Source organism: Zootermopsis nevadensis, unplaced genomic scaffold (assembly GCF_977971745.1).
Source record: "Zootermopsis nevadensis isolate Lab colony 2312 unplaced genomic scaffold, Znev_1.0 Znev_ptg000013l, whole genome shotgun sequence".
Taxonomy (NCBI): domain Eukaryota; kingdom Metazoa; phylum Arthropoda; class Insecta; order Blattodea; family Termopsidae; genus Zootermopsis; species Zootermopsis nevadensis.
The window spans coordinates 7,255,924-7,275,768 of record NW_028259145.1 but is presented as its reverse complement, the minus strand read 5'-3'; the positions used below and the strand labels follow the sequence as shown (position 1 = coordinate 7,275,768).

The following is a 19,845-nucleotide window of genomic DNA, read 5'->3' as shown; positions in this document are numbered from 1 at the left end:
ACTCTTAAGATTTACCTTAACAGTACATTAAAGGATTTTTTATCTTTTTATTAAATGTCAATCTGGAAAATCCAAATATAATATTACATTCTGATACCTGTTCTCAGAAATGTACTGCTTAGTAAACTGCCTCTCACATTTGCAGATTAGTTATAGAGAAAAGTTCTGAAATACCAGTAGTTGGAAGTCAGGGCATGCTTACACTTACATCAAAAAGTGTTCAGTGTGTTTTACATTGATTACAGACAAATTTAATTTATTAACTGAATGGATATTATTGTTAACCTACATATTAAATCTTTGTGCATGTTAATAAAAGTGCAGGAACTGATATATTTGTAAATTAATTTATGTCTGAGTGGAATACAGTACTAGTAACTGTTTGTTAACTTGGTTAAAACGTGCAAAGAAAGCCACAATCTCAACTCACCCTTCTGTATGGTGGAGAGTACTCTAAAATGCATACACAGTTAACATCTGCTGGGCCTGACACCATTCACAGCCAATTGTTGAGACTTCTACCTTGTTCTTTCTGAACATGTGCGACAAGATTTAGAGTGAGGTGCTCCTCTCCACCAAAATGGGGAGAGGTGCTAGTAGTCCCCATCTTACAAGCAGGTAAAGATCATTCCCTTTCATGCAGCCATCACCTAATATGTCTCACCAGCTGTGTTTTCAATTTGCTAGAGAGAATGATCAACTTTAGGCTAGTCAGGATATTAGAAAATCAAACATCTAGCAAACTACCAATCCAGCTTTCAACACAACCTTGAAACTACAGAGGAACAAACAAGGTTTAACAATGACCTTGGAACACATTAATGCAATATTGACCTCTGTGACTGGCATTTTAAAATGGAAAAAAAATGATGGAAATGGACTTCTGGAGACAATTTGCAAGAATAGTAAGGAAAGAAAGAATCCCAAACCAAATAGGCTGTAGGTGGGTTTACAAATTTATATTTTGGATGATGTAAGAACAATACAATTAATATGATATGGACATGTTCAAAGACTGGCAAATAATAGACAAAACAAATGCTGGAGTGGATATCACCAAGAAAGAAAAGGGAAGACCATAAGATAAATGGATGAAAGGAATCCAGAATGTAATGGCAAAGATGATTTGATGGACAATGGGTGGATAGAGAAGAATGGTGACTATGAATTGGAAGATGTCAGTGACATTAAGAAGCCAGTACATATGTACACAACCAGCTTTGGACATATTTTATGATACGGTAGATATTTGTAATTCGCTACATGTTTATTACTGACAAACATAATCAGGAATAGAAGGATATAAAATTACACTACAAAAATACTCAAATACAATTTTAGCAAATGAGGGCCATAGATGATGCAGATTATCACCTCTTCTGTTTACTGTAAGCCTATGTTTGGCCCAAATACAATTATGGGAAATGGCAAAACCTGTACACATAAAAATTGTGCAGACTTCCCTGTAGGTACAGTTTTGTATGCTGATGAGCAAGTATTATTAGCGGAAGAAGAGGAACATTTGTAGAAAGAGGTTTAGTTTGAACAAGATTTTGGAAATCTGTAAGATGAAGATATCTGAAAATGAATCGAGAGTTGTGGCAATGAGAGGGAAGTATATAATTAGGTCAAAAGTCATAGTAAACTGAACAATTTTGGATCAGGTCAACGATGTAAATGTAGAAGTATATAAATGTGTAGGATTTGAGGTTTTCACAGCATTGAGTCTGAAGATGGCTGTCTTCTGGTTTGTAGATGATGATGGAGGCAGCAATGACCTCTGAAACGTCGGTAAACTTCGACCAGACTACACACCGGAACAACCCGGTATATAAATATTGGGACATATAATAAAATGAATGAAGAAGTGACAGGATATTACAGTAAATAAATGAGCATGGCAGTCCAGTTGAGATTTCATAATGTCATATCAAAAAAAAATCTTTGTAGGCTGTATGGGAAGTGAATGTTGGGCCTTTAGAACAACAGGTAAATAGAGGGTTAAACAGCAAAAATGAGGTTCTTGCCTAGAATGAAAGTAGTAACTCAGAGACAGCGAATTTAGGTTGTAAGGAATTTGTATGAGGTTAATAAAATGGCATTAAGGGGTACCAGGAGAAGTGGAGAAATCATGTTAATGGATGCCAGGCTATATGGATTAAGAGGAAGGGCTTTCATGTACAGACCTCAAAGCAGGCTTTAAGATCATAAATGAAATTGGGTCAAACAGTTTGCATAACATCAGATCAGATCTAATGGCCCTAACATTTGCAAGGAAGAGGTCTTTTGGCTTACTTCATTGTTATTGTATCTGCAGCTCTGCCTGAAAAAGCTGTTTTGTATTCATGATAGCAGTAATGAAAGATCACCATGTACAGCAATCGTGTATTCTTACCTGTTAAGACAGAGATAGGTCATGCAATAAATACTTTAACACTCTCACCCTGCAGCTATGGGTCTTGCTCACCTCCTACTCCCTGGGCAGCAAATAAATACCATAGGTAAATCTTACAAATGTAACTTGGTATTTGCGAAGAAGGAATGACAAAGGCCACAGAAAACTTGGGTCAGGATAGCACATCTAGGCCTAGATATGAATGTTATCTCCTGAATACAAATCAGGTATGTTAACCACTAAAGTCAGTTGAATGAAAAACTGTTACAGGTGACACACATGGACTTGAGTGTACCATATGCATAATCAACTCCATGGCTTAAGAAGCTAATTTATGAATGTGGCACAGTGAAGAAAAGCTTTTGAGAATGACACATGAAGAGAGGTGATTTTTGTGTTAGGAGTAGCAATAGTGGCATTACTGCAACACTACGGAAAGTTGGAAAAGGCATTCTGTGGCAAGGAAGAACAGAGATGACATGTTGGATGGATTTTATGTCCGCACAATACTATGTAAACATCGGACTTGTTAAAGCGCACATGCTGAAATCTCAGTATGAAACAGAGTTGAAAGTGGTGCTTACCTTTCATTAATGTTTCAATCATCAGTAACTTCATTCTGTACAAGGAAAGGAGTTTAGAAGCAAGAACATTATCACTGAAGAAATTATGCATGTCTGTTGCCAGTGGTCTTATTGGAGTCTTGTGAAATCTGTAAAGGACAAGGAAAGTGAGTATACTCGTATCTCAAAATAAGTTTGAAGGCATTCATGGTTTCTAGACAAGATATTATCAGTCTGCCTGTAGGGGACATGTCTTACCAATGTGCACACTACAGTACAGTATTGTCATTGCTCCACATCACGCCATACAGGCATGCAAAACGTGATGCAGGATTATATGCGCCTATGTTTGAACCCAAGAACTGTTTCAGTGAACACAAAAAAAAATAACATGTCGCAGACACTGACCTATCTTACCAGTGTTTTACCTTGTAACCAGGACTTTCTGTAGACTTTGAGTTATAAAAATGGTATGTTGCATCACTTCAGTGATTTTATGTAAGGAAAAGGGTAATATCAAATAATAATTCTGAAAATGCGATTATTTGTTTCTACATAACTTACCTACAAAATAAGGAAATGTATTAAATCTTGTAATGTGGACTCATTGTCATTTCTTTCAAAACTAATTACCCTGCACGATTTTCATAGCAAACCAAAATAATAACTCAAGTGATAGTTCCATGACTAAGTATGCTGAACTTTCACTGGAAAGTATGAGAAAATTACAATCCACAATTCAGTAGAAAGTTTACAGATATTTTCTCAGGCTGGAATCTTAACTTCATTTTAAAAAGGTTTATCTTATGAGATATTTTATTCTCTTCATAATATAGTGCTGAGATTAGGAGAAGGTGATAAGGGAAAAATAAGAAATACTAACAGAAGAGCAGTAAATTCTACACACTTTATTTGTGAAGTAAAAATTTTAATAAAATTGTCATTCCTTGCTGGTATGAATACTCAGTGGTGTTGTAGACAAACCAAATAAAAAATAAAGATGTTTTTAGAAATCATAACCAATCAAAATATTGGATACAGTATAAATTCATAGAGCATGATTTACAGCAGTTTCAGTTCACAATCTTCTTCATCGTATAGTGAAAGGCTGAGTAATGACTTCTTCTGCCTCCTTCTGATTCAGTTGTCCAATTCCAACAGCAGGGGCTGCAAGTGGTCTTCGACCTGCATACTTGAGCTGTAAAAAAATGACAAGCTGATGATATTCATATTTTTATAACATCCTACAAACAAAGGAAAAATATTCATTTGTTACCTGAAGTTTGTAATTACATTACTTTTCAATTTTCTTCAGAGAATAAATGAAGGAAAGATTCCTTACTGGTAATTTACTTAAATTGAGAAAACTTATTGAAACTCACTTTGAATGTTAGTTATTATCCCAAAGCTACGTCTTCACTGGTAATTAAAATCAGATCAATGGTAGGAACAGAGTAAAATAAGACTTAAAGAATGTGTGCAATTATCAACATTTCAACAATATAACACATATGCTTTGTTTTATTGTTTCTTGTTTTATTTAATAATTGTAGCCTACATTAAGGTACTGTCTCAGTATTTTCATTTCAGACACCGAAAAATTATGATAAAATTGTCAAGATAGTTGATCTCCAATTGAAATATGAGACTGTGACCTCTCACATATGAACCATATCTGCTAACCACTACATCACAATGTCAGTACTTACTCTTAGCCCAAGAAGGTTCTCAAAGCGTGGTCGGACATAATTCCATGCTCCCATGTTTTGATGTTCCTCCTGACTCCAGATAAATACTAAAAGCAGAATTCCCTGTGTTAATAACTTTAATATTAGTACAAAAACATTGTGGCATTATCATGTTTACATATTTTTAATTTCTCTTTCTCTTAGTTCACCCAGTTTTGAAAGCAAAACATTTAAACTGTAAATGAGAATAATGAAAAAATAAAAAGTGTCTTATTTCTCTTTATGTATTGAAACCTCACATATGAGGTGGGATGGTTCAGCTGCCACCTTATCCCTAATGACTCCAGTGCCCTCCCAGCCTCATATCCAATGAGCACCAGGGCAACTGAATCTAACTAACTAACTAGATGGCTTACCGAACCCGAAGGTTCATCACCGAATTAACCAAAGCCCTCCACCGGACCCTGTCCTGGGCCAACAAAATCCAGTTTCCTTCAACTCCTATCTCCCATAGATCCCGCCTGAGATTATCCTCCCATCTACGTCTAGGTCTCCCCAGCGGTCTCTTCCCTTCAGGTTTCCCAACCAGTACCCGGTGCACACCTCTTGTCCCATCCATGCGCGCTACATGTCCCGCCCATCTCACTCTTCTCGACTTAATCACCCTCACAATACTGGGGGAACAGTACAGATTTTTAAGCTCGTCATTGTGCAGTTTTCTCCACGCCCCATCGTCTTCCCTCTTAGGCCCAAATATCCTCCTCAACACCCGATTCTCAAACACCTGCAATCTGTGTTCCTCCCTCTGAGTGAGACACCATGTTTCGCACCCATACAAAACAACAGGCAAGATTATTGTTTTGTATACTTTAATTTTCAGGTTCTTAGAAATCAGACGGGAAGACAAAATATTTTGGACTGAGAAGTAGCAAGCATTTCCGGAATTTAGTCTCCTCCTAACTTCCTCACAAGTATCATTTTGATTTGTTATTGTTGTTCCCAAATATTTGAACTTTGTAACCCTTTCAAAGGATTTATTAGCCACCCTAAGATAATTTTGCCCGCCTGTCTTCTGATGACGAGATACTAACATGTACTTAGTTTTTTCTGAATTTACTTCCAGCCCCACTTGTCTACCAGCCTCTAGTAAAACTTCTGCGTTCCTCTTTATTGTATTTATATCGTCCCCCAATAAATTAACATCATCAGCATATGCCAATAGCTGATGTGTCCCATTCAATTGCAAACCCTCCTGCCTACCTTGGACCTTCCTGATGGCATATTCTAGCGCAAAGTTAAAGAGCAAGGGAGACAAAGCATCTCCTTGTTTTAGACCGTTCTTGATGAGGAATGTCTCAGATACATATTTACCTACTCGAATTTTGCTACAGGTTTAATTTAAGCACATTGTTATTAGACCCACTAGCTTTTTCGGTATACCAAATTCAATAAGAATATTATATAGCACTTCTCTCTTCACAGAGTCATAGGCTTTTTTGAAATCTATAAATAACTGATGTACGGTCCCACCGAACTCCCATTTTTTCTCTAGTATCTGACGAATGCAAAAGATCTGATCAATCGTTGATCTGTTTCGTCTGAACCCACACTGATGATCCCCAATAATTTCATTCGCATATGGGGTTAATCTTGCCAAAAGAATGTTGGATAGAATTTTGTATGAGGTTGATAGCAGCGATATTCCTCGGTAATTACCACACTCAATCTTGTCCCCCTTCTTATGAATAGGAATAATTATGGATTCCTTCCATTGTTGTGGCATCTCTTCCTTATCCCAAATTAACTGAATAAGCTTATGGATCCTCATATGCAACCCTTTGCCACCTGCTTTAATTAATTCGGCCGGAATCTGATCAATTCCTGGAGATTTATAACTTTTCAACTTCCCAATGGCTAGTTCCACTTCATCTAAGCTAGGTTCTGGCACCAACAGTTCAGCTGTATGCATTTTAATCTGTCTAATATCACCAGTATCATGAACATTTAAGAGCTCGCTAAAGAAATGTTTCCACCTATTCACAATTTTTATTGGATCTGCAAGCAAATTGCCACTATCATCCTTTACCAAATTGGTCTGGGGTTGATATCCTTTCTTAAAGTTATTAATGCCTCTGTACAGGTCTCTGATGTTTTTTTCCTTATTATTTGTCTCAAGTTCAGCAATTTTGCCCTTCAGGTATTCCCTTTTCTTAGTCCTAAAGGTTCTACTAGCCTCACGTCTCACGTTACATAGATTATCCGCATTTGTTTTGTTTGGGTTCTGAAACCATTGAAATTTTGTTTGCTTCCTTCGATCTATTAATTTTGAACATTCTTCATCAAACCACGGTTTATTTTGCTTTCTCCTGTAGTATCCTAGTTTCTCTTTTGCTGAAATTTTGATGCAGTTTCTGACATTTTCCCACTCCCTGTTGATGTCCACACTTTCATTATCCTCATTTGTCTCTAAAATTTGAAACCTATTCTAAATTTCAACTTGATATTTTTCCTTTGCCTCTCCCTCACTTAATTTTTTCAAATCAAATCTTTCTGTGTCAAAATTTTGTTTAGTTCGTCTACTTACTGAAAGCCGCTCCCTCACTTTTGCTACCACCAGATAATGATCAGTGTCGCAATCTGCTCCTCTGAATGATCTCACATCAATTACATTTGTCTGCCTTCTCTTATCTACTAAAACATTATCTATTTGATTGTGTGTTCTGCCATCTGGGGAAGTCCAAGTGTATTTATGAACATCACGGTGTGGAAATTTTGTACTTTTTACAATTAAATCTTTTGACGTAGCAAAGGTTACTGCTCTAACACCGTTATCATTACTAAGTGCATGGAGACTCTCGCTGCCTATTGTGGGTTTGAAGATATCCTCCCTCCCAATATTTGCATTGAAATCTCCTAGCAGAATTTTCATGTGATACTTGCCAAATGTATCAAATACTGATTCCAATTCTTCATAAAAGCTATCCTTGATATCATCACTTTTGTCTTCAGTTGGGGCATGAACATTAAGGACAATGATGTCGCACCAACGTCCTTCCAAAATTACGTAAGACAACCTGTCACTAACAAATTCTACTCTCTTAACTGCTGCCCTAATTCTGCTATGAACAAAAAAACCCGTCCCTAGCTGATGATTGTCATTCCCCTTTCCATAGAAAAATGTAAAATTGTCCACTCGGATCGTGCCCTCCCCCTCCCATCGCACTTCCTGCACTGCCACTAAGTCTAACTTATAATTCCCTAATTCCCTACACACTGATTTCAGTGCCCCAGCCCTATAGAGGCTCCTAATGTTCCAAGTACCAAATCTCATGTCCTTAGGGCAACTGAATAAATGAGAAAAACACCTGACAGTGTATTGATAAACTTAATTCCCATCACTTTAAATAGGATGTCTATTAAAAACATTGTCATGTTTATATAACACACAAAGCAGTTAAACACTGTTGCTTACTTTTAGCATTTCTATATCTGGCTACTTCCTGCTGCAAACTGAGTATTGGAAATGGTGACAGTCCTTCCAACCTCACAAGTGCAACATCTTTTGCACCTAAGGCTATGCGTTGTTTTACAAGACTGTAGTAGTGTTTCCCGCTGACAAATATCACTCTTTGAACCTTCTCATCATCTTTCATTTGATCACCTACAATAAAAATGTACACCAGGGGTATAATAATGTATACAGTTAAAATAACTGTTCATAATAAGAAGCAACTAGAAAGTAATTAACATATAATAAAGAACACCAGTGATTCTGAAATTGAGCTCAAATCCAGGAATTCTGCACATTGTGTCTCTAATTACATACTTCAGTATGAACCCCAACCTAAATAGTAACTGTATCTCAAAACAGTCTCAAAGTTAATTCTTTAAGCTGGACTTTGGTCTTGAACTGCAAAAAGTAAGAATTTGAAGTGCTTACAGAAGGGAATGTTTAATTTAATGCTGAACTCAGACATAAAACCTTTTAATGTTGGAACTACTTCCAGTAAAGGAAGTTAAAGGAAAATACAAAATTTCATTGTCTCGCCTTTCTGCATGTCTTAAAAAGCCGCCCAATTTTATTGCCTCTCAGTTCCTAAATGTTTTAATTTTAAAGAAGAATCTATCAGTGATGAATGAACTGGGGTTGCTCAGTCAGTATAGTTACTGGCTACGGACTGGACGACTGGGGTTTGATCCCCAACAGGGGCAGAAGATTTTTCCTCTAGCCCTTGCATCCAGTCTGGCTCTTGGGCCCACCCAGCCTCCTATCCAATGAGCACTGGCATCCTTTCCCGGGAGTAAAGCATAGCCAGGGCGTGACACTGACCACTCACCCCCATCTAGTGCTGAGGTTGAGTAAGAGCTATACCACCTTCCCCCCCCCCCCCCCCCCCCCCTCAAACGCCTGCATGGCATATAGTGGAACAGCTTTACTTTTCTTACTTACTTTTATCTATCAGTGATGAAGTTCTAAATTCACATCTACATAAGAAGTTTGAGAAACACCAATGTTCATTAAAAGACAACAAAGTAATTTAATGGGCAGAAATGACCTACTGTAGTGTAAAGCAATATATAAAATAATCATAATACTTTCTATCAGAGGTTCTAGTTGGCCTGTTATGAATGTTTAAAATAGAATGTTTCCCTATATTTGCATTTGTTCACTCCTTTCTTCCTCAGGATAATTATACTTTATTCTTTTAGATGGCCACAACTCATTCTTTTGAGTTCTTCAATTATATTCAATCTGCTGTATAAAATCTGTGGAAAGTGAAAGTAGTCAATTATTATTTGATCTCCATTGTCCAGTCAGTTGTTTGTATTGCTCTGAGGAAGGGAAATCATCATAACTTACTTGTTAGTTTTCTAGGAGAGCCAGAACATGGTTCTCAGGGTCTGTCAACAATTGGGATTTCTAGCTCCTTACTTGGAAGGTTAAAATCAAAGGTCACTGAGGAATGCCTATTATGTAGTGTCCAGTTCCCCTTATAAATTTGAGTATTAATAGTATTATTCATGATTATGTAATGCTGAGTGAAGGTTTTTTGAGACACACATAAAACTCATATAGCACAAGGTCGACAATTTGTGTATTTCAAGGAGTAGAACAACTTATAAGGAAGAGCAATTTTTCTACTTACACACAATGATAATACATCTTTGTTCTATTCTGATGAAATGGAAGATAATGTATATGAAATAAATTATGTTCTTTGTCATTGAAATTTATGAATTTGACTTCATGCAGTGTTTGTTGATGCACAGGAAATTCTTTTAATTGATTCCAAATTATTTTGTCCCCACTGAAATCAACAGACCACCTTTCCTTCCTAATCAGCTGCATAAAGTCAAAGAAGTCCCTCTGGGGCATTTATTTCAATATATAAATATACCCAATGACTTTAGTAAATTCAAGTAACATATATTTTACTGAGTTGTGAAAATTTGTATCCCCGTTTTGTCTTTCTTCTTCTTTTTCCGATGAGCACGTGCGTGCAATCACACTCATTCTGGGTATGACCCTCGTCTGAAAATTTCTGTTCATTCTGGGAAGTACAAGGCTATGACGAAAAACAATTATGTATGACTTCAAAACTGATTGTTACTTTGGTATAATTTTTCTACAGGTTCCAGTTTGATGTGCAATTTCTTCAAAACACCAAAATTCAAAATACATAAGAAATGAGTTATGCTATTTTACTGGGATGTAATGAGATAAAAAGGGAACAATCAAAAAGGATAAGCAATGTAAGATCTCAGGTTCTCATGGTGGCAAGTATGAGGATGATTGCCTTCTGGGATTTTTCACCATGCACTCTGATAGAAGTTCACTGACTTTTCAGGACTGTGTGCAGCCCCTGGTCATCACAATGATAATGGAGGCAGCAAGCACCCCTGAAATGTTGGTTAACTTCTACCAGACTACAGAGTGCAATATTCTAGAAGACAGTCATCTTCAGACTAAGTATTGGCAGATAACAATACATATAAAAATTGTCTTCTCACTGAGAACCTCGCACTGTAATTGAAATATTTTAGTATCCCTGCAGGCTATTTACCAAATGATTAAGAACTGTTATGTTTCTCTCTGTATCCAATTTGCATAACACAAATAATTTATATATGTCTTACATTTCTTCTTCAATAATGAGGAGTTTTACAGAAGCTACTCAAATGTTCATGCAAAACTCTTGTTCATCTGAAGAATTTCCTTTTGAATTGGTTTCAACCCATTTTGTGAACACACATATGCTGTAGCTGGAGGCATGGTCAGCCAGCCTCATGTTCTGGCTGAAAATTAGATGTTGTTTTTGACCTCACCAGAATAAATCACCAATGAAATTCCAAACTATGACAAAATTAAGATCTAGAAATACCAGTAAACCTGATAACACATGACAAAAACAAGTTAGCAAATTATTCCTATCTGCATGCAAATGTAGCACTTAATTAAGCAGTGGTTGCACCTTCATATTGTTGATGTTGTGTTTAACTAAACACAGTGACAAACTTAGCCCATGTGAACTCAAAAGCAAAGTCACAAAAGAAGACCAAAACAATACTGAAATGAACACTGACCTCTTCAGATCAAAAAAAGGGAAGGATGGCCATAAAAAGTTTAGTTAAAAAGTGCCATTGAAACATTCCTGAATGTGAGGAAAGCAGGCACACATGATATCACCTTACCTATGACTGGTGTAAATGTGGTTTGTGGTCCCATATCTGTAAGACTTGAAGTGGCTTCTGGTAACCGCAACAGAGTTTTTGGGGTCACAAGAATAAGAGGCTTCCTGTAATTTTGCATGACCTGTAATGATACAAAGTGAACTGCATATCCCAGTGAATATGAACTATGTTAATTTTGATTGTAATGATTCTAGCCCACCCAAGATTAATTTGTTAAATGAAGATATAAGTCATTGTATGAGCCCATGCCTTTGCAAGGGTTAGGCTGCAACAGGACTTTGACAAGAGAAAATGGATGGCAGATGGGACTTGATGAAGATGAAGTCCAATTAGACAGAATCCAGCAGCCAGGATTCACATTTGGTGCTTCCTATAAACTAATGGCCACAGAGGAAACACCTATGTGATATCTATCTCACAAGCCTAACCAATAGATCTCTTAGGTAAAAAAATTGGAAACGGCAAGTGCGATTATGTACTAGAAATCCTAACCACCAAAACGACTGAAATGTGGATATATTCGGTCCAGGACAAGTGACGACTTCATGCGAAAAGTCTGGATGAGTAAACGTGACATGTACTAACAAAAGTTCACAGTCCACCAATAACCGAAGGTAACTTTTATGATAAATATGGAAACGCTTTGAAACGTCGACTACAAGGCTGTAAAGAAAGTTATAGGGTTTAGCTGAAAATAAGGAGACAATTCACACTTACGTATGTTGGCTGTCAGTTGTCTTTTACTTGTGACAGACCCACATACGTAAGTGTGAATTGTCTCCTTATTTTCAGCTAAACCCTGTAACTTTCTTTACAGCCTTGTAGTCGACGTTTATTTGAAAGTACCAACATGTGGCCCCCGGAAAGATTGACACTGGCATAGGGGTGATCGGCTCGACCGATCTTTGTTAAGGGTTACCTTGATTGACATGCAATGCAACCTCAAAAATAATTTTTGCTTTTTTTCAGCTTAGTTACATCTTTTAAGTTCCAGATTAAAAATTAAATACTTTGGTTTGTGGGACACATTAATCTTATTTTCTTACCTGCATTCTTTAAAGTTACCGTACCTGACCCATCATACAAGTCTGTACTTTCTAATAACCAAAAAAATTAATAACAACATGTTACCGAATTCGCGCACTTACAAATTGGAATATTAAAATAATGCACCAGTATTTGAATTTAATTAATACAGCTATTAAAATAACACATTAATGTATTTATTTACACATTATTAATGCTTACTGTTCACATACTTTTAACTAATGTAATTATCATATAGGAAATATGTGACTGTGATCCGAAGCACTTCTGCAGTTTCCATTTTGGACCACATGTACTTTCAAGTTGTTCAAGCCTGCTGTAAAGTATTTCAATAACTTGATCTAAAAGGGGCCAATTAAACTACTGGCCCAGAATCATTTTGAAATAAATTTTTATTTATTTTAAGGTTGATTATAACATTATTTTTACAGTGTAGTTTAGATACACATATTTGTTGCTATGTTTAGGGATTCTACACAATTAAAATAGTGTGGAAAATTATAAAAAAAGGAAACAAAAATATTCTACAGAAGAAGTGGCCCCATTAATAAAGGTAAATGATAATGCAATAAAAAATAACAAACTGTTAACAAACTGAGTAGGCACCTGAAGACGGAGATAGAGTCCCATCTCCGAAACGTCGTTTTACGTTTTATATTTTATTTTCTAGACGATGGATAATATCCAAGAAAATTTTTATTCAAATGTTAACAAATCATTGCAATAATTCTTAATAATAGAAAGAGTGAACAATGACACTACAACCATAACAACAGAAGACCCAGCAAAGTTCCTTACTCAAGCAATCCGTAAAACCTTTCCAAACATAAATCTTATGCCCACAACAGTAAATGAAACTAAAAGAATAATAAATTCTCTCATATCAAAGAAATTCATTTCGTTCTGATGAAATATCAACAACTTTACTCAAAAGCTGTGCAGACTGCATTACTGTTCATTATATGCATGCTTGCTACTTTTCAGTTCAAAATATTGTCTTTTTGTCTGATTTCTAAGAACCTAAAAATTAGAATATATGAAACAATAATTTTGCCTGTTGTTTTGTATGGGTGCGAAACATGGTCTCTCACTCTGAGGGACAAGCATAGATTGCTGGTGTTTGAGAATGGGGTGTTGAGGAGAATATTTGCGCCTAGGAGAGAAGACGATGTGGTCTGGAGAATACTACATAATGACGAACTTAAAAATTTGTACTCCTCCCCCAATATTGTCAGGGTGATTAAGTCGAGAAGAATGAGATGGGCGGGGCATGTAGCGCGCATGGATGGGACAAGAGGTGTGCACCAGATGTTGATAGGGAAGCCTAAAGGGAAGAAACCGCTGGGGAGACCTAGACGTAGATGGGAGGATAATATCAAATGGGATCTGTGGGAGATAGGAGTTGAAGGAGACCAGATTTTGTTGGCCCAGAACAGGGACAGATGAAGGGCTTTGGTCAATTCGGTGATGAACCTTCGGGTTCCGTAAGCCATCTAGTTAGTTAGTTAGGAAGTTATCTTTGCAATCACTCAGTGTTAGTAGAAGTTTTTCCAGAATGACTTAAATATTCAAAAGTTTAACCTCAATATAAAAAAAAACAAAAAATTTTTTTAGATATCTAACTACAGACCAATTTCAATACTAACAGCAGTCTCTAAGGTATTTGAGAAAGTCATGTACTAGATAGGAAGTGACTTTTCAACTTGAACAATCTCCTTGCAAGTGAAATATTTGGATTTAGGGTAAGTCTCTCAACTGATAAAGCCCTTTTCAGTTTTATGGATGAACTTTTAAGTGCTCTTAATAATAAAATGCATGTTATAGTGGAACATCTTTTAATCTTTCTAAAGCATTTTATTCTGTAAATCATGAACTATTACTGTAAAAACTACTCTTTTATGGAATGTTTAGTATAGCTGGCCAGTGGTTTAAATCATACATTCATGACAGAAGGCAAGTAGAAATAAAGTTACCAGATTAAAATAATGGCACCTGTTCAAATTCCTAGAAATGACAGCCAGTGCTGTAAATTTCAAAGACACAAACCTGTTTTCGAAGCAGATGGAAGTACTGAGCTGGAGTTGTTGGATTTGCAATGTGAATGTTGACATCATCACCATCTGGCTTTGATTCATTTGAGTCACTCAGCTGAAGAAAGCGTTCAATTCGACATGAACTGTGCTCTGGCCCCGCTCCATCATACCCATGTGGAAGCAGCATTGTCAAACCACTACACATCATCCATTTTGCTGTAGCAACCACACAATATGACAGAACATATTTTTATTAGAAATAGACTATGAAGAGCAGAAGAATGTATTTCAGTGAAGTTCAATTTGCACACCTTGTTACAGAGCACTTCCACTGCCTTTATTCATGTAGTCTGAAATTCAAAAAAATTTGACTCCAAATTGAGAAACCAATATTAGTTCTTCTCTACTACTCATTTTCCCTTAGAAATATTACTTTTAAGCCTTTGTTTGCTAGCTGTGCTGACTGAAAGGTTTAAATGAGAGCAGCAAAACTGATCTCAAAGTCTCATGACATGCCTACAGAAGCGTCAGACCTTAACTTAAAGTGGCATAATGTATGGTAAAGCAGAGACTGTTTGTTTCAGTTACTACAGAACTATTTGATAATCAAATTTTGTTATGTATTAATATAAAAGGATCAAGTCTAACACCTTATGGGATTATACTTGCTTTCTCCACTTGTAATATAGGTGTCTATGGGGATTTGAGCTCCATTGAAGAAGTCACCAAATTGAGCTTCCCAAATGATGAGGTTATTTGGGTTTTCAATGCTCATACCATATTCAAACGCTAACACAGCCTCTTCTGATAAGATACTGTTTGCAACCTGCAAAGAACATTACTTTATATTCAGTAATACAAGTCATGAAAGTGATTACATGAATGTTTATTTTTAATAGGGCAGTCTTTGTCTTTTTCTAAGTATAGCAAGGGTGGCAGTCTACTCTTATTGGAAAAGTAAAATTGATTGTTCATGTAAAACTTTTCTCAAGAATTCTAAATACAGAAATCCTTCATTTATAACATTCATAAAAATTTTCAATTAATCATTTCATTTTTGAGAGTTTTTGGTATCAAAATACTTTATGTATATCTTGTTTGTGCTGTAAAAAATTACTTAATAAAGAGACTTCCTTCTGCTGGAACATTCCATAGAAATTTGAGGTGACACTTATTATTGACTTTATAAGACATATTTAGTGATGCTTATATTTATTCTGTATTGTAATGTGTTATATGTTGTAGGTATAATGGTCAATTTGTTTATTTATTTGTAGTTTATTTAATAATGCTTTTTCAGCAGCTTTAACGGTTTAGCATTGCATGAGAGGTTGTGGAAAGAAGTAGACGTGGCCTAATTTAAGGTACTATCTCGGCATTTTCTTGGAGGGACTGAGGAATACCACGAAAATCCCCAGTCAGGATAGCCGGTCTCCAGGCCGAGATTTGAACCAGGGTCCTCCAGAATACAAAGGAGGAGTGCTAACCACTCAACCATGACGTTCAGTGCCAGATAAATATGAATTTTGCTACAAGTTTCATTTAAGCACATTTTTATTAGACTCATTAGCTCCTTTGGTATAACAAATTCAGTGAGAATATTATATAACACTTCTCTCCTAACAGAGTCATAGACTTTTTTGAAATCTATAAACAATTGACGATGGTCCCACTGTACTCCCATTTTTCTCTAGTATCTGACAGATGCAAAATATCTGATCAATCGTTGATCTGTTTCGTTTGAACCCACTCTGATGATCCCCAATAATTTCATTCACATATGGAGTTAATCTCGCCAGAGAAATGTTTGATAGAATTTTATATGAGGTTGATAGAGAAATTCCTCAGTAATTACCACACTCAGTCTTGTCCCCCTTCTTATGAATAGGAATAATTATGGATTCCTTCCATTGTTGTGGCATCTCTTCCTTATCGCACATTAACTGAATAAGCTTATGGATCTCCTTATCCAACCTTTTGCCACCTGCTTTAATTAATTCTGCTGGTGATCAATACCTGGAGAATTATAACTTTTCAACTTTCCAGTGGCTAGTTTAACTTTATCTAAACTAGGTTCTGGCACTAACCGTAAAGCTGTATGTATTTTAATCTGTCTAACATGAGTCCCATAAACATTTAAGAACTGGCTAAAGAAATGTTTCAACCAATTCAAATTTTTGATTTTATCTGCAAGGAAATTGCCATAATCATCCTTTGCCAAAATAGTCTGATGTTGATATCCTTTCTTAAAATCATTTATGCATCTATGGAGATCTCTGACATTTTTATCCTTACTATGTGTTTAAATCTTGATAATTTTTCCTTTCAAATATTCCCTTTTTATTATTCCTAAAGGTTCTACTAGCTTCACGTCTCATGTTACATAGATTATCCATATTTGTTTTGTTTGGGTCCTGCAACCATTGAAATTTTGTTTGCTTCCTTCGATCTATTAATTTTGAACACTCTTCATCAAACCATGGTTTATTTTGCTTTCTCCTGTAGTATCCTAGTTTCTCTTTGCCAAAAATTTTGATACAGTCTCTGACATTTTCCTGCTCCCTGTTGATATCCACTTCTCAAAAATTTTTGCATCCACCCATGAATCTACACAGTGCCAAAATCCAGAAGAACAATATTAACTGGAGGATATGTTGTGAACTGAATTTTTTTCCTCACACAAAGTGCCTTAATTTAAATATTGTGTTGAAATGAAAATTTGAGTATGTGCCTTCTATATATACAAATGGCAGAAACATGTCATACAAACCTCCAAATATCCTGTTTGTGTTTCAATCAAATTGTTCAATGGAATGTACATTTCATTAGTTTTCTGATCAACTAACATAACATGACGATGAGAAAATGTTCCTCTTCCAACATCCTGCCCACTGATCCGCACATTATATCCTGAGAAGCAACAGATTTTATTTTAAATATATCTGATGCAGTAGGAATGAGAATAACAACATCCTAATTGCCATTGCACCTCATACTACCATAAAGAGCTAGATAAACATTCTTATAGCAAATAAAAGTGGAAAATTTTTATTTATTGTGGAACTTCATTTTACTTGTCAAAAAGGACTGCAGAAATGCCATAACTATTTATGTTTTTGATTAATATGACATATTTTGCTGAATGAAGCATACTGACTATGAAGTTCCATGTTTTGTAATAGTATTCCTGTAATTTTAGAACAGGGTAAGAAAGGATAATGCCTTTAGCCAACTAAGAGTGTAAACAAGGGACATGCAGAATGATTCTATCCTATCCAGCTTTAAAAATGTAGGCTATACAGTATGGCACCTCATATACGTCAGGTTAGGGACCAGACCCCTGCCGAAAAGCGGATCTTTGCCTTTTTTCAATTGCAAATGCATATCAAAGCCTAATAAGATGTTTACACTATCATATAGTAAGTGCACAATAGCGCTAGGCCTAAAAAAACTATATGAAAGTAAAATGAATATCAGTAGTAGCTGTAAACAGACTGAATCAGCGACGAGAAAATGGCGCCGGACACACTTCTCTGATTCAGCTGTTGAGCGCGTGGGGCATATGTACGCGATTGAAAAGTGCCGTATTAGGGGATCGCCGAAAAGCGGGGCCCTACTGTATATGCTACAGCTAACAACTGAAACCAGCTGTTGTCAATATTATCCAGCTAATGACATTATTGAACACGATAAAGTTAAAAATAAAATGCGTTTAGGACATGTACTGTGTAATTATGAGGTTCACCAAACTAGGGCATCTACTATCAAACAGAAAATTCTTAAATAAATTTATGGCATGTATATAAAATTGTTAATGTAACAATATGAAATTGCTACATTTTACTTCTCTTGACATAAAAAATCATTACATCCATAACACTACAAATAATTGTCACAATTTTGCTCATAAAAACAATGTATGCATATTACATGTTGCATCATGTTACACAGAAAGTCATTATAGATCATTCTAAAGGATATTGATGATGGTGTATTGCAATAGTTTTGGCTAAAATTTTGGACATTATCTATTGTTTGCTTTTTCTCATAACATGACATTTCAGGGACTGGATCTGTCTTTGTTATCAGGTAAAATAAGGACGACAAGGGGTTCCTTAGAAGGAGCTAGTCTCCATCACTGGATGAGTTCAGAATGTTTGACAGATTTTTCATCTGATAGTCTGATTGTCATGCTGTTCAGTATTTCTTGAGGGTCCCTTTCAGTTTCTTAATTTTTAATGACAGCCAAACATTGCTTTGTATGCTATGGTGACCTGTGTTTCCTTTCATAAGCCCTGTTTTTCATTATTTTATCAAATCACAAAGCCTGTGACCAGCATATTCATTGCCCTGATGATGGAGGCAGTATGACCTTAGAAACGTTGGTAAACAGCGACCAGACTACACAGCGCAACAACCCAGAAGACAGAAATCTTCATACTCACCGCTGTGAAAACCTCAAAATTTACACATTTTATTTTGTTTGCAGTCATGTGGCAAGCATGTTCTGACATTAGCCATGCATTAATAGATAACCATAATATTGCCCAGATAAAGATCAAAATGCATTCTTTTAACATTGATTACTTAGCTAGTGTTGAGAATGTAAAGTAAAGTAAAGTTTGTCCCACTATACGCCATGTAGGCGTTTGGGGTGAGTGGAGGTATAGCTCCTCTCTTAGCTGTTTAATATTGACACCAATTTTGATCTTTAGCAGAAACATACACAATTTTGATTTGAAAGCCCCATTGAAAGAGGCCACTTGGATACTTAACTTACTTGATCAGCTATTGAGAATATGCCCTGTACTATGGGCATCTTTTCTACTAGTGGAACTGTTAAGATCCATCATACTTAATTCATTGGCATACAGACATCAAAATCTTAGTTGCTGGTACTGAAAATCCATTTCTATCACCACTTTCAGTGTAATATATTTTTTTTAGTTTAGTTAATGGTGCTTTAAAGGATTCAGGATCTATATAGTCTTAATAAATCACTGGGAACAATGAGCTTGAAATGTGAAAGGAAACAGTCATGAGATCCTATGCTATAATTTGTTTCTAACAGCTGAGAACAACATGAAAATCTTCCATAGAAAATATCTTAGATTTTTATCAGGGACATTCCATCCTCCTATCCAGTAGGTACTGGTGTCCTTTCCCGGGAGTAAAGCGCAGCCGGTGTATGATGCTAACGCGCTCCACCTAGTGCCGAGGTTAAGAAAGAGTAGGAGCTATACCCCCTTCCCCCCACCAAGTGCTTACATGGCGCAGAGTGGGTCAGCTTTACTTATGTTCCTGAACTATTTACAGCCCAGTAGTAACTATATGTACCATCTGCTTTAACAGTCAAGAAATCTGCATAATGTCCACACTGTGCATTTATTTGTTTTCTATAAATCTCAGATTAAATAGTGATTACT

The 19,845-nt window shown here is 36.1% G+C and overlaps 1 protein-coding gene across 1 annotated transcript in view; it reads right to left on the bottom strand.

Moving 5' to 3' along the window:
- Positions 1–3,851: 3,851 nt before the first annotated feature.
- The window catches only part of LOC110838858 (putative 2-oxoadipate dehydrogenase complex component E1 homolog), a 31,504-nt gene continuing 15,510 nt past the window's right edge, over positions 3,852–19,845 (bottom strand). The window contains exons 13-19 of the mRNA XM_022082484.2: positions 17,190–17,329; positions 15,089–15,245; positions 14,433–14,635; positions 11,340–11,460; positions 8,119–8,307; positions 4,668–4,753; positions 3,852–4,156 (exon numbers count right to left, since the gene is read on the bottom strand). Of these exons, the coding sequence (XP_021938176.2) occupies positions 4,049–4,156; positions 4,668–4,753; positions 8,119–8,307; positions 11,340–11,460; positions 14,433–14,635; positions 15,089–15,245; positions 17,190–17,329 (1,004 nt within the window). The 3' untranslated portion in view covers positions 3,852–4,048. The remainder of the gene's footprint in view (positions 4,157–4,667; positions 4,754–8,118; positions 8,308–11,339; positions 11,461–14,432; positions 14,636–15,088; positions 15,246–17,189; positions 17,330–19,845) is intronic.